Source organism: Lepidochelys olivacea (assembly GCF_965140295.1).
Source record: "Lepidochelys olivacea isolate rLepOli2 genome assembly, chromosome: 16".
NCBI classification, from domain to species: Eukaryota; Metazoa; Chordata; order Testudines; family Cheloniidae; genus Lepidochelys; species Lepidochelys olivacea.
The window spans coordinates 4,226,968-4,253,184 of record NC_140426.1 but is presented as its reverse complement, the minus strand read 5'-3'; the positions used below and the strand labels follow the sequence as shown (position 1 = coordinate 4,253,184).

Here is a 26,217-nt window from a genome sequence, read left to right as displayed (position 1 = left end):
TCTTGTAACCTTCCACTGAAGGGAGGGGGGTCAAGTCTGAGAAACAAAGGATTCCCGTCTTATGTAAATCCTATTTAAGGGTGGGGAGGAAGGCAAATGGGACTCCTCCTCTCCATGACCTGTCTGCCCAAGAAGAAAGACTGCAAAAGCCAACTGAAGGGAACGTAAGGGCAGGGAGTCCAGACTGAGACAGGGGTCCAGTCTGAAAAGGAATAACTGGAGCTCTGAACCACAGAAACTTTGCAACCCACCTGCAACAATGTCTAGGATGAGAAATACTATTTGTAACCAATTTCTTTAGTGAAACTAGCTTAGTTTGCATGTTTGATTTCATTTGCTTAGCATTCTGCTTTGTTCTGTTTGTTGTCCCTTTTACTACTTAAAATCTGCACCTTTTATAATTAATAACATTTGTTTTGTTTATTATTAAACCCAGTTTCTGTAATTTCTAATGGGGGGGGGGGGGAGAAGTGTGCACACCTCTCTCCACATTGAGGGAGGGGGCAAATTTCATAAAACCTTTGAGTATGTAGCCCTTAAAAGGAGCAAGCACCAGAGTGTTGGAGCAAGTCCCTTAAGATGAGTCGTCCCAGAGCTGATCTACAGCTGGGTGTGGACCTGCCTGTGTGTGTGTGTTAGAGGAGGCTTTAATAGCCTGGCTCAGCAAGACAGGTTAAAGGGGGCCCGTGCTGGCAGAACATGTAGACTCAGTGGTATCTCAGCATATCAGGTGGCTTCGTCAGGGGCATAACCTGTCACATTCCCCTTCTCCTACCTGTCTCAGATCTCTGTCTCACTCATATTCTCCCTGCATAGTCTCCTGTCTTCCGTGTGAACCATTGCCAATAAATTTCCCTACTTCTCTCTGCTGCTCTCCCGCCCCCTTATGCTCCCTCCTGCATCACCTTACACATATTCCCCCCCGCACCCACCATTTATTCACTTGCTCCTTACAGTTCCCTTCATAGAATCATAGAATATCAGGGTTGGAAGGGACCTCAGGAGGTCATCTAGTCCAACCCCCTGCTCAAAGCAGGACCAATCCCCAACTAAATCATCCTACCCAGGGCTTTCTCAAGCCTGACCTTAAAAATTTCGAAGGAAGGAGATTCCACCACCTCCCTAGGTAAAGAATTCCAGTGTTTCACCACCCTCCTAGTGAAAAAGTTTTTCCTAATATCCAACCTAACCCTCCCCCACTGCAACTTGAGACCATTACTCCTTGTTCTGTCATCAGCTCCCACTGAGAACAGTCTAGATCCATCCTCTTTGGAACCCCCTTTCAGGTAGTTGAAAGCAGCTATCAAATCCCCCCCTCATTCTTCTCTTCCGCACACTAAACAATCCCAGTTCCCTCAGCCTCTCCCCAGAAGTCATGTGTTCCAATCCCCTAATCATTTTTGTTGCCCTCCGCTGGACTCTCTCCAATTTTTCCACATCCTTCTTGTAGTGTGGGGCCCAAAACTGGACACAGTACTCTAGATGAGGCCTCACCAATGTCAAATAGAGGGGAATGATCACATCCCTCGATCTGCTGGCAATGCCCCATCATATACATCCCAAAATGCCATTGGCCTTCTTGGCAACAACGGCACACTGTTGACTCATATCCAGCTTCTCGTCCACTGTAACCCCTAGGTCCTTTTCTGCAGAACTGCTGCCTAGCCATTCGGTCCCTAGTCTGTAGCGGTGCATTGGATTCTTCCATCCTAAGTGCAGGACTCTGCCCTTGTCCTTGTTGAACCTCATCAGATTTCTTTTGGCCCAATTCTCCAATTTGTCTAGGGCCCTCTGTATCATATCCCTACCCTCCAGCGTATCTACCCGTCCTCCCAGTTTAGTCTCATCAGCAAACTTGCTGAGGGTGCAATCCACACCATCCTCCAGATCATTAATGAAGATATTGAACAAAACCGGCCCCAGGACCGACCCTTGGGGCACTCCACTTGACACCGGCTGCCAACTAGATATGGAGCCATTGATCAATACCCGTTGAGCCCGACAATCTAGCCAACTTTCTATCCACCTTATAATCCATTCATTCAGTCCATATTTCTTTAACTTGCTGGCAAGAATACTGTGAGAGACAGTGTCAAAAGCTTTGCTAAAGTCAAGGAACAACACGTCCACTGCTTTCCCTTCATCCACAGAGCCAGCTATCTTGTCATAGAAGGCAATTAGATTAGTCAGGCATGACTTGCCCTTGGTGAATCCATGCTGACTCTTCCTGATCACTTTCTTCTCCTCTAAGTGCTTCGGAATTGATTCCTTGAGGACCTGCTCCATGATTTTTCCAGGGACTGAGGTGAGGCTGACTGGCCTGTAGTTCCCAGGATCCTCCTCCTTCCCTTTTTTAAAGATGGGCACTACATTAGCCTTGCTCCTTACAGTGCCCTTCTCTGCCTCCTGACAGCATCGAGGCTGCCATCTTCCCTTGGCTTCACTCCCACTGGGACATTAAGAGATGGAGGCCATCTTTGCTAAGGGCAGCCTAAACGTCCTTCAGTCCAGGTTGTAGGCAAATGACAGTCATGCAGACAGCCTTACTCGGCATTAGTTTCTGCAGACAAGATTTTATGCCTCTACTTCTGCTGCAGGCAAAACAGTGTGCTGTCAAGAATGGCAAAATCATGCTTAACCATAAACATTTCTTTTAAAAAAAATCATTGTATTAGATCTATCCAAGATTCGCCTCTGCAAATTTTTGTGTAGAGCATATTGTCTTAAAGGTACACACAGGAAATAAAACATGAGAAAGCCTGATGAATACCAGTCAGACACCAATACCAAACACTTTCAATTAAACATTTTTAACACCAAACCAAACAAAAATGACAAAGGAAACTCGGGGACTTGAAAACTAAAATTGTGTGAAAGTTCACGATCAAAAATGTCATTTACATGATTTATATTCCGTGTTAAGCTAACTTCGGAACACAACTTCCATAGTATGTAGCCATGACTAGCACCCCCAGGTATATACACAAGCAGGGATGTGTGCATGTATGTGCATAAGATTTTCCTTTTCTGTGGAACATGGTAAGCAACCAATTCCAGATGGCAGCTTCTGCTTCTAATAGTAAGCCTCTGGTCCCGCTGCAGACTTCCCTCCTTCCCTCAACTGCCCACCCACAGAAACAAATGTCCTCATTCAGCTGGCCTGTTACCATGACAGAGGTAACTCTCAAACACAGAGCTGGCATTTATCTTGAATGGGAAAGGGTCAAATTCTACCCTTATTTCCATCTGTTCAAACACCACTGAACTGTGGCAGAATCTGGCCCTAAGTTAGAGCAGCCTGAGGGTCTGCGCCAGCCTTGGAGAAGGACTCTGTCAGGAGAAAAGCCATCCTCCCACTAGAGAGATTTATGCTTCTTTTGTCATGGGACATGTTACCATTAACCCCCACCCGCCAAAAAAAAATCAAAAAGGGAGGTTAGCCTTTCTGGTGGGAACACTGTACAAGCTAAGTAAGTTTCCCTTAGGGAATGGCACTAAAATATCGGAAGAAGGGGGGGGGGGAGAAGAGGGGAAAGAATAAAAATTAAAAAGGCTGCGTAATCCTCCTGGGAAAAGAGCACTTTCAACTGCATTCGTGAGCTAGTCCATCTAATTGTCACAGTTCAGAATAGTTCAGATTAACATGCAGGGGGAAGAGCAAACTGCTTTCACAGTATTTCTGTCACAGCCTTATTTCAAAAATTGGAGCCATACTATCCTATTCACATCAATGGAAGTTCAGAGCCTGGACTGAGGGCAGGGGATGGCCTTTGAAAGAAGAAAGGCTATGGTAATGGCCAAAGGTTCAGAGTCCTCTCCAGTGTGTGAGCATGCACAGCTGTGCATCTTAGAAAAACAGCTCCTGCTTTTGCATACAGATTCTGGGCATTACACACAGGGCCCTACATGGAGTTTGTCTTCCATGTTTCAGAATACAGTGATCCCAAAGACAAGTGTTTCAAAAAGCACTGAAGACATGGCAGACCTGGGAACAGAATCGAGGAATCTGGACCCCAAGCCTCAAGTTGTAATCACTGGACAACACTTCCTGCATTTATATTGCACTTTTTGTTGCATTACAAGTGCAAGGCCCCTAGGTGACATTCCAAGTCACAAGTATGTAGGGACAAAATGAGAAAGGCCAAGGCACAAAATGACATTAAACTAGCTAGAGATATAAAGGGTAACAAGAAAACATTCTACAAATACATTAGAAGCAAGAAGATGACCAAGGACAGGGTAGGCCCATTACTCAATGAGGGAGAACACATAATAACAGAATATGGAAATGGCAGACGTGCTAAATAATTTTTTTGTTTCAGTTTTCATCAAAAATGTTAGTAGTGCTTGGATGTTTAACATAGTGAATGCCAGTGAAAATAAGGTAGGCTCTGAGGCTAAAATAGGGAAAGAACAAGTCAAAAATTACTTCGACAAATTAGATGTCTTCACGTCACAGAGCCTGATGAAATACATTCTAGAATACTCTAGGAGCTGACTGAGGAGAGATACTGAGCCATTAGCAATTATCTTAGAAAAGTAATGGAAGACGGGAAAGATTCCAGAGGGCTGGAAAAGGGCAAATCTAGTGCCCATTTATAAAAAGGGGATAACCCAGGAATTACAGACCTGTCAGCTTAACTTCAGTACCTAGAAAGATAATAGAGCAAAAATTTAAGCAATCAATTTGCATCCACCTAGAAGATAATAAGGTGATAAGTAACAGTCAGCATGGATTTGTCAAGAACAAACAATGTCAAACCAACCTAGAATCATAGAATATCAGGGTTGGAAGGGACCTCAGGAGGTCATCTAGTCCAACCCCCTGCTCAAAGCAGGACCAATCCCCAACTAAATCATCCCCACCCAGGGCTTTCTCAAGCCTGACCTTAAAAACTTCTAAGGAAGGAGATTCCACGACCTCCCTAGCTAACGCATTCCACTGCTTCACCACCCTCCTAGTGAAAAAGTTTTTCCTAATATTCAACTTAAACCTCCCCCACTGCAATTTGAGACCATTACTCCTCATTCTGTCATCTGCCACTACTGAGAACAGTCTAGATCCATCCTCTTTGGAACCCCCTTTCAGGTAGTTGAAAGCAGCTATCAAATCCCCCCTCATTCTTCTCTTCCGTAGACTAAACATTCCCAGTTCCCTCACCCTCTCCTCAGAAGTCATGTGTTCCAGTCCCCTAATCATTTTTGTTGCCCTCTGCTGGATTCTCTCCAATTTTTCCACATCCTTCTTGTAGTGTGGGACCCAAAACTGGACACCGTACTCTAGATGAGGCCCCACCAGTGTCGAATAGAGAGGAACGATCACATCCCTCGATCTGCTGGCACTGCCCCTACTTATACAGCCCAAAATGCCATTGGCCTTCTTGGCAACAAGGGCACACTGTTGACTCATATCCAGATTCTCGTCCACTGTAACCCCCAGGTCCTTTTCTGCAGAACTGCTGCCTAGCCATTCGGTCCCCAGACTGTAGTGGTGCATGGGATCATTCCGTCCTAAGTGCAGGACTCTGCCCTTGTCCTTGTTGAACCTCATCAGATTTCTCACTGATTAGGCCTCAACTGGAGTACCTCAACTGGAGTATTGTGTCCAGTTCTGGGTGCCACATTTCAGGAAAGATGGGGACATATAGGAGAAAGTCTCCATCATTGGAGATTTTTAAGAGCAGGTTAGACAAATACCTGTCAGGAATGGTCTAGACCAGTGGTTCCCAAACTTGTTCCGCCGGTTGTGCAGGGAAAGCCCCTGGCAGGCCGGGCCAGTTTGTTTACCTGCCGCGTCCGCAGGTTCAGCCGATCGCAGCTCCTAGCGGCCGCGGTTCGCTGCTCCAGGCCAATGGGAGCTGCTGGAAGTGGCGGACAGTTATGTCCCTCGGCCCATGCTCCATCCAGCAGCTCCCATTAGCCTGGGGCAGTGAACCGCAGCCACTGGGAGCCGTGATTGGTCAAACCTGCGGACGCGGCAGGTAAACAAACCTGCCCGGCCTGCCAGGGGCTTTCCCTACAGAAGCGGCGGAACAAGTTTGGGAACCACTGTCCAGATAATACTTAGTCCTGCCATGAGTGCAGGAGACTGGACGAGATGACCTTGCAAGGTTCCTTCCAGTCCTATGATTCTATGATTGTGCTCTGCTGTATGTGATGTGTGTGCACGAGAATGTGTGTAAGCTTCTTGACTTGTGCTGGAAGCAGTTGATGAACTGAAACATGAGAACTGAATACACTAATTTTAGCCTTCATAGCTACTATTGTAATCACTGACCAGAAAATGATGCATCCGCTTTTAAAATATCTAAATGAGGAGAGGTTCCACTCTTCAGTTCACAACTTGAAGGAGTGATTCTGGGATGCAGTCTGAGAGACTAGGTGTAGCTTGGATCATGCAGAGAAGAATGTCAGAGTCTTACTGAATTCATCATCTGGACCCATGGAAAAGAAGCCCTTGAGGAATTCCACCATGATTTCAACAGTTTCCATCCCACCATTAACTTTAGCCTGGACCAGTCCACACAAGAGATCCACTTCCTGGACACTACGGTGCTAATAAGCAATGGCCACGTAAACACCACCCTATACCGGAACCCTACTGACCGCTATACTTACTTACATGCCTCCAGCTTTCCTCCAGACCACACCACATGATCCATTGTCTACAGCCAAGCTCTACGATACAACCACATTTGCTCCAACCCCTCAGACAGAGACAAACACCTACAAGATCTCTATCAAGAGTTTTTACAACTACAATACCCACCTGCTGAAGTGAAGAAACAGCCTGACAGAGCCAGAAGAGTACCCAGAAGTTACCTACTACAGGACAGGCCAAACAAAGAAAATAACAGAACGCCACTAGCCGTTACCTTCAGCCCCCAACTAAAACCTCTCCAACACATCATCAAGGATATACAACCTATCCTGAAGGACGACCCATCACTCTCACAGATCTTGGGAGACAGGCCAGTCCTTGCTTACAGACAGCCCCACAACCTGAAGCAAATACTCACCAGGAACCACACACCACACAACAAAAACACTGACCCAGGAACCTATCCTTGAAACAAAGGCAGTTAGCCAACTGTCTCCACATACCTATTCAGGGGACACCATCATAGGGCCTAATCACATCAGCCACACTATCAGAGGCTCGTTCACCTGCACATCTACCAATGTGATATATGCGATCATGTGCCAGCAATGCCCCTCTGCCAGGTACATTGGCAAAACCGGACAGTCTCTACGTAAAAGAATAAATGGACACAAATCAGACGTCAAGAATTATAACATTCAAAAACCAGTCAGAGAACACTTCAGTCTCTCTTGTCACGCGATTACAGACCTAAAAGTGGCAATTCTTCAACAAAAAAACTTCACAAACAGACTCAAATGAGAGACTGCTGAATTGGAATTAATTTGCAAACTGGACACCATTAAATTAGGCTTGAATAAAGACTGGGAGTGGATGTGTCATTATACAAAGTAAAACTATTTCCCCATGTTTATTCCCCCCCACCCCCCTCACACACACAATGTTCCTCACACGTTCTTGTCAACTGCTGGAAATAGCTCACCTTGATTATCACTACAAAATGTTTTTTTTTCTCTCCTGCTGGTAATAGCTCACCTTACCTGATCACTCTCGTTACCGTGTGTATGGTAACGCCCATTGTTCCATGTTCTCTGTGTATATAAAATCCCCCTACTGTATTTTCCACTGCATGCATCCGATGAAGTGAGCTGTAGCTCACAAAAGCTTATGCTCAAATAAATTTGTTCGTCTCTAAGGTGTCACAAGTCCTCCTTTTCTTTTTGTGAATTCCTGTAGACTCACAAACAAGGACAAAGCCTCCGTTTTCTCTAGGATGCTTTTCCTCCCTTCCCCAGTAGCGGGACTGTCACACAGCTCAGCCTTTCCTCTCATCCTCCTGAATTCAATCTTCCTATAAAGAAATATTTCCATAGGTGTGGATGGCAAGTCTAATGACACTGACAATCAGAGAACCATAGAATCGTAGGACTGGAAGGAACCTTGAGAGGTCTTCTAGTCCAGTCCCCTGCACTCAAGGCAAGACTACATTTTATCTAGACCAGTGGTTCTCAAAGCTGGTCTCCCGCTTGTTCAGGGAAAGCCGCTGGTGGGCCAGACCGGTTTGTTTACCTGCTGCATGTGCAGGTTCAGCCGATCGCCGCTCCCACTGGTCGCAGTTCACTGCTCCAGGCCAATGGGGGCTGCGGGAAGCAGCGCGGCCCAAGGGGCGTGCTGGCCGCCCTTCCCACAGCCCCCATTGGCCTGGAGCAGTGAACCGTAGCCAGCGGGAGCTGTGATCAACTGAACCTGAGGACGCGGCAGGTAAACAAACCGGTCCGGCCCACCAGGGGCTTTCCCTGAACAAGCGGTGGACCGGCTTTGAGAACCACTGATCTAGACTATCCTTGACAGGTGTCTGTCTAACCTGCTCTTAAAAATCTCCAGTGATAGAGATTCCACAACCTCCCTTGACAATTTATTCCAGAACTTCACCACCCTGACAGTGAGGAAGTTTTTCCTTATGTCCAACCCACACCACACTTGCTGCAATTTAAGTTCATTGATTCTTCAACTAGCCTCAGAGGTTAAGGAGAACAATTTTTCTCCCTCCTCCTTGTAACAACCTTTTATGTACTGGAAAACTGTTACGTCTCCTCTCAGTCTTCTCTTCTCCATACTAAACTAACCCATTTTTTCAATCTTCTCTCATAGGTCGTATTTTCTAGACCTTTAATCATTTTTGTTGCTTTTCTCTGGACTTTCTACAATTTATCCATATCTTTTCTGAAATGTAGCGCCCAGAATTGGACACAATACTCCAGTTGAGGTCTAATCAGCATGGAGTATGGCAGAAAGCTGTAGCTCACGAAAGCTTATGCTCTAATAAATTGGTTAGTCTCTAAGGTGCCACAAGTCCTCCTTTTCTTTTTGCGAATACAGACTAACACGGCTGTTACTCTGAAACTTCACAGATTCAAAGGCCAATGACAGAAACTGCACTGACGACCTTCTGTCTTTCTCTTTCATCCTCCCCCTGTCCACTACACCATGTCAGGGAAGCACAGCACATCCCAATGTCCATGTTCTGTTTTCAGCACTCGGCTCCACATTCATACACAGAGGAATGTTGTGACAAACAGGGCACGGACTGCAATCTCCTGGACAAATTGTATTGAATTAAGTTAAGCCTTACTGAATTAAGTGTAAGTATGTAGGAGTTCACTGTATTACAAATGCAAATGTTTACGTATTCGTGTGGGGTTGCATGGAACTTCTTTAGGATGAAAACATGATTAATGCAATCTCTGGGAAGCATTATTAACTACAAAGAACTGCTTGGGACAACACGTATGAAGTGAGGAGACACTTGGCAGGCCTTTAGAAGCTAAGCCCTGGAGAGAGAAACCCATCGTCCACTGATTACCTGCTCCTGGAAACTCTGGATCAAAGACCCCCAAAATGTATAAAGGACAGACTAAACTTTGTAATGAGAGTTCTTGTTCTGAGAAAAGGGTTTTATGAACTTGAAACCAGTAGAAAACCCGTGTGGGATTAGAAGGACTGCTCACCTACCAGAGCCCATGCTGGAGTTGGGGTGATCGTTGGAAAACTTATCATATGTGTAGGTTCTTTTATTGATTTTATGATGTTTTCTCTGCATCGTTTTTACCTTAAGAATAAAACATGCTTGCTTAGAAAGAGCTGTGTGGTAGATTAACTGTGGTAATTACACCGTTAACCATCTCCGAAGAGAAGTCAAAACAAGCCTGCTTAAGCTGCCTGTCTTTTGCTGGGGATATCACAGTGTAGGCAGGGAGCTGTGCAACCTGGAAATATTTTGGTCTGTAGGGAGAAAGATGTATGTTTCAGCCCAAGAGAGGTGAGGCTGAGAAGCCAGAGTCTAGAGGGGTTGCCCTTGCAGGACAACAGAGGGGGAATGCAGGGTGCAGTTGCTCTGAACTGTGACAAACATATTGGAGTCAAGACAAGGCATGTGATTCTGAGAGAAGAATGATGCTGTGTTTCTATGTTTGTCAGTTAGAATCATCGCTTAATTCTCTTGTGCAACGAGATGAACCTAGGAGTTGGTTGAGCAGGGTCACTGCTGATTAGTGAATGGAGAAAGATACATTTAGTGTATCTCAGTTTATTTACACCTAATCAAGGAGTGAGCCTGCGGCCTCCTTTTTAAGAGTTGTTTGTTTGTTTGTAATAAAAATAATGTGGGTGTGGATTGAGGAGACGGGAGTCACGTTTTGCACAGAAAACTACAACCAGTGGAATGGATTGTCCTCTCATTCAGCACAGTATACATCAGAAGGATCTCCACTCGGTCTGATTCTCCTCTCTGTGACACTGGTGTACATCAGGAGTGACTCTGTTGAAGTCACCAGTGGCGGGAAGAGGAGAATCAGGCCCACCAAGTCTAGTCTGGAGGAACAAAATGATAGGGTTAGGCTGGTCTGTGAGTGATACTGTACACGCTGTACAAACAGACAGGGCAAGCTGCACTGGGGAGACCTTCTGGAATACCCTTTAATCTCTGCCTGGTGCACTGCATCGACTGTAACTGCTATATGAGAGCCCTTTTCTCAAAAGCAAGGCTCTCTACAATGACAAAGAGTTAAGAAGCTCCCAGAGGCAGTTCTGTGAGAACATTTCTCAGAGGGCAGTGCACTTTTATTGGAAACAATTTTCCATTCCATTTATATCTATATAATAGGAGGTGGCTCTGGGGTCCCAGTTTTCCACAAGACCCAGACTTCATTTCTCTGGCTGTGGATGACCCTGGGTCAGCTGCCCTAAGAATAACAGAGGAAAGTTCAATGGGAGAAAAAGATCCGTTCTTTATGATATAAACTCCCAAACACTGTTTCATGATGCTGATGGCATTAAATTAGCACTTGGAAATTACTCATTTCTTATTTAAATGGATCCTAATATAATAAATAATAAATGAATCACATAATATAAAATATAAATAAATATATCTCCCCAGAAATGTACTTCTGAGAGAATACTAGGGTTGGAAGGGATCTCAAATGGCGTTCTGCGGTTTTACCCCAGAAAGATAATTATTCATCAGTGACAAATTGTGCGATACCCAAAACTGCTTGGCAAATTATTTTTCTGCTTGAAATAGTTTGACAAAAATTATATTTTTTTTTTCATTTTTGTTTATATTCTTCCTCACAACGTTCTGAGGTATTGTCAAAAAACTAAAATAGTAAATACTTATTTTTTCAGTTTTAGGGGTTTTGTTGTTTCAATGGCAACCCACATTTTTGGACAAAAACATTCTTTTTCCACAAAAATCTCCATGTCAAAAAGCTGTTTTACACAGAAAGAGGAAGTTCCTTACCTTGTGGTTAAGTGGAAGTTCTTTGAGATCTGTGTTCCACTGTGGGTGCATGCAAGCACATGCACATGGAGTCGGAGAATTCTTGCAAGGAGTGTCTGATGGTCCATGTGTGTACCCTTGCCCGCATCATGTTTACAACTGAGGGCAAACAAAGCTAAGTGGACCAACCCCAGCTCCTTTGCTACCCACAAATCCAGTAAAGGTCTGAAACAGGGAGAAGGAGGGTGGGTAATGAAATACAGAAAGGGAGCCCACGTTTCAAAGGACCTCCAGTGACAACAAGGCAAGTAACTTCCTCTTCTTCTTCTTTGAATGCCAGTCCCTGTGTGTATTCCATTGTGGCTGACTGACAAGCAGTTTTCCTGTAGGAGGATGCAGATGGCAGAGCCATTTGGAGGACTGCTGTACCAAACGACAGGTCAGTGGTGGAGTTCTGCACTGGAGCATAATGTCTTATGAACGTATGGGTGGAACTCCATGTAGCTGCCCTGCAAAGGTCAAGTAAAGGTACTTCCTGAAGCAATGCCACTGAGTTGCTTGGACTTCTGTAGAATAAGCCATCACTCCATGAGGTGGAGAAAGACACAACAACTGGTAACAGAGCAGATGTGACAGGGTGCTGGGCAAAGGGTTGCTGATTCAGCCCCCTATCACACCAGCTCCCATTTAGGGAAATAAATAGCTGGCTGGAGATAACCTGGCCCTAATTGGGAAAGTAGAGACAGCTGCCATCTAATTACCCTGGAGCTATATAAAAGCCTCAGGGGAAGGAAGCCAAGGGGGAGCAGAAAGAAAGGGAAAAGGCAGGGAGTGGAAGCAGGGAGGTAGCGCTTCCCTCCTGCCTGCAGATGGTGAACGGCCAACTGTATATAGTGAAACGGTGGTGGGAACAAGTCTGTGAATAAACTGCACCAGTGGTTACTAACCCCAGGGTCTCAAAGTGACTTTGTGAACCTAGCAGAGGCAGGAGCCATGGAAGCCCTGCCGTGCTCTGCTACACCAGGATACAGTCCGAGATCCATTTAGAGATCCCCTGGAAGGAAACAGCTTGACCTTGAACTCTTTCTGCTACAGCTTAGAAGTCTTTGTGCTTTTCTGAATTGTCTTGTCCTCTGTAGACAGAAGGTGAGATCGTGTTGCATGCTGATGGAATTAAGTCTCTTCTCCTTAGATGCATGTGGTTTTGTGAAAAAACAACAAGTAAGTGGATAGGCTGAGTTATATGAAACTATGAAACTACTTCGGGGGTGAATTTTGAATGTAGTGACATAGAGACTTCGTCCTTATGGAATATAGTGTATGGCAGATCTGCACCCAGCTCACCTTTTCTGCTGGTTGAGGTAATGGCCACAAGGAATACAACTTCCAGTGATAAGTGAGGCATGGAGCATGCAGCTAATAGTGTGAAGGGAAGGTTAGTGAATGCCAAAGTACAAGGTTTAAGTCCCAATGAGGGGCAGGTTTCCCTATTGGCAAGGAAATTCTGCTTAGGCCCTTCAAGAATATGTTAGTCAATGGGTGAGTGACAATTGAATGACCGTCTGATGGTGGATGGCATGCACTGATGGTTGCGAGGCAGACGTATAGAACTAAGGGAAAGCCCAGCCATCTTGTGAGAAAGAAGCGGTCCAAAACAAGTTGGCAGCCGGTATCAAGTGTAGCGCCTCAGGGGTCGGTCCTGGGGCTGGTTTTGTTCAACATCTTCATTAATGATCTGGATGATGGGAGGGATTGCAGCCTCAGCAAGTTCGCAGATGACACTAAGTGGGGGAGAGGTAGATACACTGGAGGGTAGGGATAGGGTCCAGAGTAACCTAGACAAATTGGAGGATTCCCCTCTATTTGGCACTGGTGAGGCCACATCTGGAGTACTGTGTTCAGTTTTGGGCCCCCCACTACAGAAAAGATGTGGACCAATGGGAGAGAGTCCAGTGGAGGGCAACGAAAATGATCAGGAGGCTGGGGCACATGACTTGTGAGGAGAGGCTGAGGGAACTGGGCTTGTTTAGTATGCAGAAGAGAATCACAGAATCACACAGAATATGAGGGTTGGAAGGGACCTCAGGAGGTCATCTAGTCCAACCCCCTGCTCAAAGCAGGACCGATCCCCGACTAAATCATCCCAGTAAGGGCTTTGTCAAGCCTGACCTTAAAAACTTCTAGGGAAGGAGATTCCACCACCTCCCTAGGTAATGCATTCCAGTGTTTCACCACCCTCCTAGTGAAAAAGTTTTTCCTAATATCCAACCTAAATCTCCCACACTGCAACTTGAGACCATTACTCCTTGTTCTGGCATCTGCTACCACTGAGAACAGTCTAGATCCATCCTCTTTGGAACCCCCTTTCAGGTAGCTGAAAGCAGCTATCAAATCCCCCCTCATTCTTCTCTTCTGAAGACTAAACATCCCCAGTTCCCTCAGCCGCTCCTCATAAGTCCTGTGTTCCAGCCCCCTAATCATTTTTGTTGCCCTCTGCTGGACTCTTTCCAATTTTTCCACATCCTTCTTGTAGTGTGGGGCCCAAAACTGTTTGAAAACTCATGGCGACTGGGGGAGGTCCCCGATGACTGCAAAAAGGCTAATGTAGTGGCCATCTTTAAACTGCAAACTGTTTTTAAGGCCCCGCTTCACAAAGCCTTTGCTGGGATGATTTAGTTGGGGTTGGTCCTGCTTTGAATAGGGGATTGGACTAGATTACCTCCTGAGGTCCCTTCCAACCCTAATCTTCTATGATTCTATGTAGAGGAATATGAGTGGACTCAGGAGATACATGTTCCTGGTGCACTCAGATGGAAAAATGCTTCCACTTGGCTGAATAGCATTTCCTATTTGAATCTTTTCTGCTATTATTAAGGATGATTTGTTGCAAGGATAGGTTCCTGGGTTAGTGGTTCTGTTGTGTGGTGTGTGGTTGCTTGTGAGTATTTGCTTCAGGTTGGGGGGCTGTCTGTAAGCAAGGACTGGCCTGTCTCCCAAGATCTGTGAGAGTGATGGGTCGTCCTTCAGGATAGGTTGTAGATCCTTGATGATGTGTTGGAGAGGTTTTAGTTGGGGGCTGAAGGTGATGGCCACCAGCCAACAGAACCACTATCCCAGGAACCTATCCTTGCAACAAAGCCCCTTGCCAACTGTGTCCACATATCTATTCAGGGGACACCATCATAGAGCCTAATCACATCAGCCACACTCTCAGAGGCTCGTTCACCTGCACATCTACCAATGTGATATATGCCATCATGTGCCAACAATGCCCCTCTGCCATGTACATTGGTCAAACTGGACAGTCTCTACGTAAAAGAATAAATGGACACAAATCAGACGTCAAGAATTATAACATTCAAAAACCAGTCGGAGAACACTTCAATCTCTCTGGTCACTCGATTACAGACCTAAAAGTGGCAATACTTCAACAAAAAAACATCAAAAACAGACTCCAGCAAGAGACTGCTGAACTGGAATTAATTTGCAAACTGGATACAATTAACTTAGGCTTGAATAGAGACTGAGAGTGGATGGGTCATTACACAAAGTAAAATTATTTCCCCATATTTATCCCCCCCACCCTGTTCCTCAGACATTCTTGTCAGCTGCTGGAAATGGCCCACCTTGATTATCATTACAAAAGGTGTCTCCCTCCCCACCCACCCACCCCCCCGCTCTCCTGCTGGTAATAGCTCACCTTAAGTGATCACTCTGGTTACAGTGTGTATGGTAACACCCATTGTTTCATGTTCTCTATGTATACAAATCTCCCCACTGTATTTTCCACTGAATGCATCCGATGAAGTGAGCTGTAGCTCACGAAAGCTCATGCTCAAATAAATTTGAGTCTCTAAGGTGTCACAAGTACTCTTTCTTTTTGTGAATACAGACTAACAGGGCTGCTACTCTGAAACCTGTGAATGAATTAACATCACTGTCTTGATTTCTCTTTAAGTTTGTAGTAAACTATCTGTAAATGGCTGAAGATTGGTGATAACCTTATGCTAATCAATGGAACTAATTATCGGTGATGCTTAGGAAATAGGTCTACTTCAAAGCCATAATGCTTCACCTATTGTCACCCAAGGACTGCATACTGTCAAGAGGCTGCAAGAGATCTACCAATCCCAATCCAAATTACAGGAAAATCACTTAGGGTGGAGTTTTCAAATACAGGTTTCAGAGTAGCAGCCCTGTTAGTCTGTATTCGCAAAAAGAAAAGGAGGGCTTGTGGCACTTGTTAGCCTCTAAGGTGCCACAAGTCCTCCTTTACTTTTTTCAAATACAGTCAGTGTTGGCCTAACTCATCTCCATTGAAGTCAATGGAAGGTTTACCACTCCTAGCCTCCATTTCACTAGTATCTGTCTGACAAGAGATGCTAAACAGCCCTTGCTCTCCACTCACTTCAGGCTTCTTTACAGGCTAAGCCTCCATCTAAAAATCTCACCTACACACCATATTCACAGTCATCCTCTTTGAGGGCTTGAAGGGCATGGGCTACATTTAACCAGAACGGCTTACATTAAAGTCTTGAGAAATAAAGCATCTAATGAGCACAACTGCTAGTCTTGGCCACAGCGCTGTAAATATATCACTTTCAGCTGGCAGGTTTTTAGTCATGAATGAATGCATTTTGGAGTCCCACCTTTGAAAACACCAGACAAGATTCCAGTTGCACTGCAACGTGTATTGCTTTGGTACTTGCCATTCATGTCAATTAGCTGACATGTTCTTTTCCTTCCCATAACCCTCTACTGCTGTCTCCAGTTCGTCCCCATGAAGTTCTCAGAGAATGGAAACAGAACTGAGTTAATACATCCTTCCCAGTGAAGAGCCAGGAATGGAAAAAGACCGTCCCTGGAAAACTATTCATCCAGGCACGTTTTATCCTTGTGATAATTTTCCTGAACTAAAACCAATTTTCTCACTAAGAAACATAGGAGCTGACATTAGACAACTTAGATTTGTCACATTCAATTTGTTATTTACACTCTTTACTAACAATTGTGTCTCACTCTTCCCCGTGTCAGAGCCAGGATCCCTTCCATTCTGGACTCACTGGGCTAGGAAAGAGTCCCATCTGACCCTTCTCAGTTGAAAGGCATGGGTATTTATAGTGTGCATATACAGAGCACTTTACACTTTGTTCATTCTACTCCAGCTTTTCACTCATATGGGTAAATTTACTTTCATTCTATACAAACCTGGTAGAATCTCACATTTGTCATTCCATGTCATGGATACCAAAACTGCTGATTCTGACTAAGGTAGGTCCATTTGGCTTTTGTAAGCAGCAGTAAGAATGTTTGAATCTGCTTAGGAGAAATTGTGGAAGGTAGAGTAGGAGAAAGAAAAACAAACAGGGTGAGGGAAAAAAAGGAGCAAAAATGGGGGAGAGAGAGAAAAGTGAATGCAAAACATAGATTATATGCTGTAAGACACCCATGTGTCCCAACCGAAGGTTAGGTTTCCACTATCCTGATTACACAGCACAGGTTGTCCTCTTGCATGAATATTTTGTTTAATTGAATCACTCTTGAAATTAACCATGAAATTAAAACACTAATTTTATGTATTAAAAAAATAGAGACACTGGCAAAACTTGCAACTCCACAAGATTCCTTCATCTTCTGTTTGTGCAGATAATAAATTAAGTGTTGTAATGCAAAAGCTACTTACTGGAAATACATTTCATAGAATCATAGAAGATCAGGGTTGGAAGGGACCTCAGGAGGTCATCTAGTCCAACCCCCTGCTCAAAGCAGGACCAACCCCAACTAAATCATCCTGGCCAGGGCTTTGTCAAGCCTGACCTTAAAAACTTCTAAGGAAGGAGATTCCACCACCTCCCTAGGTAACGCATTCCAGTGTTTCACCACCCTCCTAGTGAAATAGTGTTTCCTAATATCCAACCTAGACCTCCCCCACTGCAACTTGAGACCATTGCTCTTTGTTCTGTCATTTGCCACCACTGAGAGCAGCCTAGCTCCATCCTCTTTGGAACCCTGCTTCCAGTAGTTGACAGCAGCTATCAAATCCCCCCTCACTCTTCTCTTCTGCAGACTAAATAAGCCCAGTTCCCTCAGCCTCTCCTCATAAGTCGGGTGTCCAGCCGCCTAAACATTTTCGTTGCCCTTTGTTGGATTCTCTCCAATTTGTCCACATCCTTTCTGTAGTGTGGGGGACCAAAACTGGACACAATACTCCATATGTGGCCTCACCAGTGCCTAATAGAGGGGAATAATCACTTCCCTCGATCAGCTGGCAATGCTCACACTAACGCAGGCCAATATGCCATTAGCCTTGTTGGCAACAAGGGCACACTGTTGACTCATATCCAGCTTCTCGTCCACTGTAATCCCCAGGTCGTTTTCTGCTGAACTGCCGCTTAGTAAGCCAGTCCCCAGCCTGTAGCAGTGCATGGGATGACTCTGCCCTTGTCCTTTTTAACCTCATCAGATTTCTTTTGGCCCAATCCTCCAATTTGTCTAGGTCACTCTCCCTACCCTCCAGCCTATCTACCTTTCCCCCCATCTTAGTGTCATCCGCGAACTTGCTGAGAGTGCAATCCATCACATCTTCCAGATCATTAATGAAGATGTTGAACAAAACCGGCCCCAGGACCGACCCCTGGGGGCACTCCACTTGATACTGGCTGCTAACTAGACATCGAGCTGTTGATCACTACCCGCTGAGTCCAAAGATCTAGCCAGCTTTCTATCCACCTTATAGTCCATTCATCCAATCCATACTTCTTTAACTTGCTGGCAAGAATACTGTTTGATACCATACCAAAAGCTTTGCTAAAGTCAAGGTATTCACGTCCACCGTTTCCCCCATGTTCACCGAGCCAGTTATCTCATCATAGAAGGCAATCAGGTGGGTCAGGTATGACTTACCCTTGGTGAATCCATGCTGACTGTTCCTGATCATCTTCCTCTCCTCTAAGTACTTCAAAATGGATTCCTTGAGGACCTGCTCCATGATTTTTCCGGGGACTGAGGTGTGGCTGACCAGTTTGTAGTTCCCTGGATTCTCCTTTTTCCCTTTACACTCCTCCCTTGTCATCTGTTCAAGTTTCCACTTCTTGTAAACTTCCTTTTTGTGTTTAAGCTCACTGAAGATTTCTCTGTTGAGCCAAGCTGGTCGCCTGCCATATTTGCTACTCTTTCTGCACATCTGAATGGTTTGTTTTTGCGCCCCTTCTGAGGCTTCTTTAAAGTACAGCCAGTTCTCCTGGACTCCTTTCTCCCTCATATTAGCCTCCATGGGGATCCTGCCCATCAGTGAAGTCCAGGGTCCGTATTCTGCTGCTCTCCTTTCTTCCTTTTGTCAGGATCCTGAACTGGACCATCTCATGGTCACTGCTGTCCAGGTTGTCACCGGCTTCTACATCCCCTACCAATTCTTCTGTTTGTGAGCAGCAGGTCAAGAGGCGCATGGCCCCTAGTTGGTTTCTCCAGCACTTGCACCAGCAAGTTTCCCCTAACACTCTCCAAAAACTTCCTGGATTGTCTGTGCACTGCTGTATTACTCTCCCAGTAGATGTCAGGGTGATTGAAGTCCCCCATGAAAACCAGGGCCAGTGATCTGGAAACTTCTGTTAGTTGTCCAAAGAAAACCTCGTCTGCCTCATCCTCCTGGTCTGGTGGCCTATAGCAGACGCCCACCACGACATCATTCTTGTTGCTCTTGTGTCTAAACTTAACCCAAAGACTCTCAACAGGCTTTTCTCCAGTTTCATACTGGAGCTCTGATCAATCATACTGCTCTCTTACATACAGCACATACCCTCCACCTTTTCTCCCCCACTTGTCCTTCCTGAACAGTTTATACCCATCCATGACAGTGCTCCAGTCATGTGAATTACCCCACCAAGTCTCTATTATTCCAATCACAATAGTCTTATTGTAAAGCAAACATAGTATACAACAGATTGTAACAATTCGGTTTTATACTGGTAAGGTTAGTTATCACTTATAAAATTCCATGGGCTGATCCAGCTCCAATGACATCCATGGGAGTCTTTCTATTGTTCTTCCATGGGCGCTGGGCCAGTCCTTTATCAGCACTTGAAAATTCTCCTTGATCAATATGTTTGTTTCTCAGTGAGTAGAGGAAAGAATCCAAGCCCATATATGTCTGCAGATGCCCTTAACTTCTTTTTGGCTTTGTAATGAGTTATTTGTATTATGACAGTGCTCATATGTGCTAGGTACTATATGGACATATATAAAGACAATACATGCTCTGAAGAACCTAAAGTCTCTTCCCCTGCTCCAAAGAAATAAAAGTAATTAAATCTTATATCTCACGTAGTTTTGGAGAAACCTCTGATTTCTAGTGTGTTGTTCATTATTTTTCTTTGAAACTGTGGGAATGTATCTTTTCTGCAAGGTTGTCAATATGTACAACAAATACAGGCTGGAAGAGAGCAGGATTTATTCATTTAATGCTGAATTTCAAAAGTGAGGTTGCAGAAAACGTTAAACAGCAATTTTTGCACCATGAGTTTGGAAACTGATGTAGATAAACGTGTGCACTTCCTCAGTATAGACACAGTTATATGCGTATAAAGGTGCTTATGTAGCTATAGCTTATTACTTTAATGTAAGCTATAGCAGGTTAGTACTAATAGCTATGGTGACTGGTGGGTCCAACAGCAGTTACACATTTGGTATTTGTAGCAATTCTGTGGAGCTCACAAAATGGACGATAAAAAGGTCAGGGTTCAGGGATATTGATGAAGTACTGTGGGAAATCTTGCAGAGCAGCTGCCCTTGCTGTAGCTGTTCTGTAGAATGTGTTCAGTCTTCATGGTCCAGCAGCAAATTCACTTGGGGAACAGGTAATTCTGGGCCTGTGTATGTGGGGATATGCAGGAAAATTAATCGAAATTAACTAAAGGTGTGAATTTGAAGTGGATTATTTAAACTGTATTAAATCCCTGTGTGAACACCCGCATTCGGAATTAAAGTTAAATTCCAACATGAATTAAATTAAACTGAATTAAGGCCCCTTTAATTCTGAATAATAGCATACAGACAGGGATTTAATGAGGATTAATTTAAACACTTCAAATTCACAACTTAATTTGGATTAATTTTCCTGGATGTTGCCATGTAGACAAGCCCTGTTACACGATGCAAACGATGCGTGAAACTGCTGCCTTAGGTAGGGGGCAGAGCTGCACACAATTTCTGGATTTCTTATTTTATGGTATCAAGTTGGCAGGAAAAGAAAAACATTCTGTAAAATGCTATGAATTTTGTGAAAATATTTGCAGGACCAAATTCTGCCAAGTCCATACAACATTCCACAGTGCATACACATATGCTTTGCTTGCTGGCACGCTCTTTGTAATGATATTTATTAAACATTTGTGGATTTCCTGATAAAAAACCATGCGAAAGAGCAATGCCAAAGAGTGACTCTTGGGTGAAATTGACAAGATGCCAGAAATTGCAAAAACAGAGAGATTGCACATCCATTCCTTTATTACCACAGTAATCCCTCCAAGTCAGGACTGAAATGCATTTGTGGGGGAAACTTACACTGACACTGCTAGCACCTATTCTAGAGATAAAGAGAGTCCTTTAGTCCTGCATTCAAGAACATTTCACCAGCACCAAATTAATATAAACACTTCCCACGTATGTAATTTTTTCTTTAAAATGGGATTGCTATGGTCTCTAATTTTCTCTAGACTATAATTCTAACTGTGCAATGCTACACAGCTGTTGAAATAGTGTGTTATGCATGGAAATGGGCTGAACTTGTAGCTATAGTCCTGGTATATTTCCAGCACATACCGGAGTCATGCCATGATGCAACCAGAACAGTTAAGAGCATAGCCGGCTTTTAGACAAGGACCCCTGGTTTCAGTATGTGCCTCAGAAAGAACTGACCCCACTTCTGCATAATGAGACATTACAAGTTTGTGTTACCCTCTGGTCCATACAACGCTATAACCCCTTCTTTACATCTGCATGGGGCAGTGATCATTGCACCATTCTGTGTGTAGGAGGGCAGCAGTTTATAGCAGCATAATCCTAAATTTATTTCCAGACTCAGCTATCACACTTTAATGAAGGTTTTCTAATGAGCTGTTTAAATAGTAATTACAGGCTAACACTGAAGAGGGAGATAAAGTCTGTGGGTATCTAACTCTTCAGGGAAGGACCTGATAAGAAAGAACTGAATGATTTTTCTTCTGGGATCAATTCCAAACAGCAATTATCCCCTTGATATCATGCTGCTTAAACAGGAACAGATTGAAAAAATACTTTACAGTGGCTGGTGATGAATGGGCTACTTTCCCTTCATTTTATTAGGAAGGGACTGGTTTTTCACCAGTACCTTAGAGACCAAATGTTTTTTCTGCATGCAATCAAACTCTGATTTTTATGTTTAGGCACAAGCGGCTGGACTTGGGTTACTAACTAACACTCTCAGATCAGAGGTTGCCAGGTCACTGACCCTTTGCTGTTTTAAGTAAGAAGCATTAAACTTTACTAAAAATGAGTCTCTCTCCCCTAATTATGTTGACATTGTTCCAAACACTGCGGCTATGAGCTGTGACATCCATGCAGGATGACATGACTCAGACCTAAGACACTCTCTCTCTCTGTCATCTGAGGTTGTCTGTAAGTTAAGTAAATTCTGCAGCCTCAGGTGATTCACTGTGCTGCAACACAAAACAACCCTTTATGGGATTAAAAAAAAAAAAAAGAGGAAATGATCGAACCGTCAATTTTCTACCATACGATGACAGCTCCGGGAGCTGCTGGGGGCTTGGCTCAAACTGTTATGAAATTAAGCAAATCACAAAAACAGTGTTCAATATAACATTCAGGGCAGATTTTCTGAGAAGTGATTATTATTTATTACTTGTATCACCATAATGCCTTGGAGTCCCAGCCACGGGTCAGGAACCCATCTTGTGCTCAGCACTGTATAGACACAGAACAAGAAGTCAGTTGCTGCCTCAAAGAGCTTCCAGTCTAAGCACTGCCCAGAGCCGCAGAAAGTGCCCAGAGCCGCAGAAATGTGCTGGCAGGCTCTGTGTCTGCAGAAGCCCACAGAAGTGGGCAGGCAGCAAACATGGAATCACAAGCATAAGGCTCTAACTCAAATGAGAAGGCAAAAGAAAATCTGGAATTAAGGCACTCTCTCCATCCACCAAGGATTTCACTCCGTGCCCATCACTATCGTATCTGAGCACCTGTGGTGTTCAAATGTTGCAGGGGTTTCAGATGCTAGATACCACATGTGCTATGATGCCTTGACTCACAAAAGCAAAGTTAAAGACAGTGGACAGACATAATTCTCCATTATCTAGAATTTGGTGGTGATACGCATGAAACCAATACCCTCCGTATACCTTCTGTTGACATACTAACCAGTCTATGGCTTGTACAGATCCTTGAGGTTCTGCAATACAGCCGTGGAAAATGGGAGAGCCATTTTCGTTGGCTGGAGGGGGATGCTCTCGATAGTTAGCACGATCCCCTTGATCCTGGTGATGAGGCCAATAACGTCAGCAGTACTGTCTCCTTTTGGCCACGGGAGTGTGAGACTAGGGTTATATCTACACTGCAATTAAAAATTCACAGGTTGCCCACGCCAGCTGACTTGGGTCACAGAGCTCAGATTGTGGGGCTGTTTAATTGCAGTTCTGGCTCAGGCTGCAGCCTGAGCTCTGGGACCCTCCCACCTCACAAGGTCTTAGAGCCTGGGCTCCAGCCCAAGCCTGAATGTCTACACAGCTACTAAACAGCTCCTCAACCTGAGCCCTGCGAGCCAGAGTCAGCTGGCATGGGGCAGCTGCAGGTTTTTAATCACATTGTAGACATGGTAGGGACAGGTTTGGCTGCATAACAGTGCACAGGCTACTGCTTTGCTTCTGCACTGGCCCCCAAACTCATTTTCAATCCTGAGTCTGTCTGGATTCAAAGCCAGGCCTCCAGCTGGAGCACTAAATATTTAAATAAGGCATCTTCTCACAGACTGACTCCTTCTCTGACTTAGTCCTATGGGGAATGGTGAAAACTGAATTCATATGCATGTTCAAGGAGACGGGGGAATGCTACAAACTCAGATTCACTGCATAATGGCACTGTCCTACCTACCTCCCATGGGGCTGTGAGGATTCCTCCGTTAATATCAACAAAGTGCAGTCAATGAGAGAGAGCTGGGAGGGGAGAGAGAAAGGTCTTATTCAAAGACAGATCTTGTGGTCCCAGCAAAGGGAATAAGACAGGATCTGCCAATGAGAACGGCTAGGTATATCAATGGACCCCTTTAAAAAATGTGCTCCCTGATCACAGTCCCCCAGCCCTCCAAACCTGCTCACTCACAGGTATACGGATCACGTCAGTCAGGTTTCTGCTCTCTGGCTGCACTGATGCAACCTGCAGGGAGAGACGAGATTCTTGGAGTTAAATGGGACAGACTCAGGGATAACTGTAGCATTTAGACTCTTTTTTTTCTTGCAGTAAATATCCTAAGCATATTAGGGTTTCATTTGGCTACAGAATACAAGGAATATAATGCACAGCCACAAATCCTGAGCACGGAAGGAGAGAAGGAAAAGCAGATCCTGACAGTTCCCTAGAGCTGTGCAGCAGGAATCTGTTCTTGCATTAGCATGACTTGTCTGGGGGAAGGGCATGCAGAGTGCCAACCGCTCAAGCTAACACAAGGACCATCGCAAGTCAGAGGGTACCAGAGGGTTACACACTACAATCCCTTCTTTGGCTCGCAGATTCAAAGGCTCATCCTGAGTAGTGTGCAAAGAGTGGGTGCAAGGACTCTGCACCTGTTAACTCTGCAAAAGGTCTCTCCTGGAAACATCTTTTAGAATCCACTGCCTTAGAACATTTGTTCGTTGTAGCAGTAACACACCACAGGAACGTATTAGTCAGCTATACCACCACCTGATCGTGCTTGGCCAAAGGATGCTAGATGGGGCCCCAGGACTCAGTACTTTGCTACCTTGGAATATCTGCAGTGAAGGGGAGAGAAGGAAAGTGTGTGCTTCAGAAAAAGACATAAAACACCCCAACCTGGAAACTGTCCAGCCTTCACTGGGAAATTGAGCCATGCCTTGGAGGGGATGGGAATCCCCTTGGAAGATATTCAAAGATTTCAAGTCTGCTACTTCCTTCCACTTACAATGACAGCTAAATCAGAGAGCCTGTCCCTCACTCCCTGCATGTGACAGAGATTCTGTGCCAGCGGGTGGGAACCAGGGCTATAGGAAGCAGTCAGAGCTGGGGGGCTTGGAGGGGAAGAGGGTGGGGAGCAGAACAGCATCCTCAAACAGTTTGTGAACATGTTGGATGCATGGCAGATATTGGGAGTGCTTCCAAACTCCCACTGCAGCCAAGAACAGGCCAGTCCAATGTAACAATAGAGAGTTTTCATTTCCTGAGGGCTGTTCCGTCTTAGGAGGGGCACATTCCAGGTGCTACTGACATACTGGAGCAAAACCAGCCTTCGAAGCAGACTCTCCTCCCAAGGTGCGTCTGCCTGTTAGCAAAATGTTTACTTTGTAAGTAACCTAAAGCTGTGCATTTCACCTTACAATTCAGCTAGGAGTACCCAATCTCAGTGGTCTTTGAGGTAGTTTGAACCTAAACAGGTAGGTCAGCTGAGCAAGACTGTTATTCTGCAGCGCTCAAAGGGAGAATTCACAAGCATTAGTGGAAATAACTAGAAAGTCTGACAATACTATTTTTATTGTGATGATTATGCAAAGCAATAGGGTTCACCCTCTGAGTAAACAGCTATGGTCTAATGGGTAAAGCACAGAATCAACAGTGAAGAGATACTGGTTGTAACCTTGGCACTGCTAAACATCTGGTGTATGACTAAGATCATTTAAGTGGTATATGCCTCAGTTTCCCCCTTCTAAAATGAGGATTACACAGAATCGTGTGCTTCACAGGGGTGTTCTGAGTGTTGACTTATTGATGTTAGGAAAGTGCTCTGAGATCCTCGGATGGAAAGTACCAGAGAAGGGCAAGGGATTACTATATGCTAAGGTTTGGCACCAATGATTAGCTAAGAAGGGAATTCAAATTCCTGTAGTTAACACTTGGCCCAGTAAACAATGTGCCAGATAAGGACATTTTGGAGTGGGGCTGACACTGCAGCTGTGTTCTCCGGATTTCCCCGAATCCCACGGCTCTGTAACCAGGGGAACGATACGCGAGGAAGAGGATGAGAGGGACGCAGACCAGCAGCATATTTTCCTGGCCCAGCCAGAGGAGGTGTCAAGCTCCCCTCACCGCTCCTGTTGAGGGATGATTTTCAGCTAATTGGCTGGGTCAGCACAGATGAGTAGAGAAGGGACTGAAATCCAATGCAATTAAAGATCTAAACAGCATAACCTGAAAGCTGCTTTGACACTGACATTCCTCCCTTAATAGCCCCATCATAGGAAGTCGAATACCCATAAACACACACACACAGCACATGCACACACACCTCTCTCACTACAATGGATCACATAGAAACCTGTTTGTTTAGTACTGGTCACTCCACTGTCTGCCCATTCCAATCAGCAGAGTAAGACCAGCGTGGTGTATCCCTGAGTTGTTAGTAAGCAGTCAGACATGCAAATCTATGCGAATGTGTGCGTGTTGCAACGATATGGAAACTGCCTGGCAGAGAACTGTGGAGCCTTTTATGAGTAGATTCAGAAGAAAAGCTCAATGCACCTCCATGAAAAACAAATGTCTCCAGATGTTCATTTAAATTTCATATGCCTGGCAAGATTCCAGCAAAACACACATGGCTTGGACTTGATGGGCCCAGAAGGTGGGA

At 44.8% G+C, this 26,217-nt stretch overlaps 1 protein-coding gene across 10 annotated transcripts in view; it reads right to left on the bottom strand.

The window, feature by feature from the left end:
- EXD3 (exonuclease 3'-5' domain containing 3) overlaps nucleotides 1-26,217 on the bottom strand; it is a 573,796-nt gene that overhangs the window by 173,703 nt on the left and 373,876 nt on the right. For 6 of the 10 annotated variants that reach the window (XM_084650099.1, XM_084650097.1, XM_084650092.1 and 3 more), the window contains one exon: nucleotides 23,745-23,798. The exons of 3 other annotated variants lie outside the window; for them this stretch is intronic. In XM_084650099.1, the coding sequence (XP_084506225.1) occupies nucleotides 23,745-23,798 (54 nt within the window). Of the gene's footprint in view, nucleotides 1-22,286; nucleotides 22,338-23,516; nucleotides 23,579-23,744; nucleotides 23,799-26,217 lie in introns of those variants that run through there. One more of the 10 variants, XM_084650101.1, reaches the window with a different exon arrangement.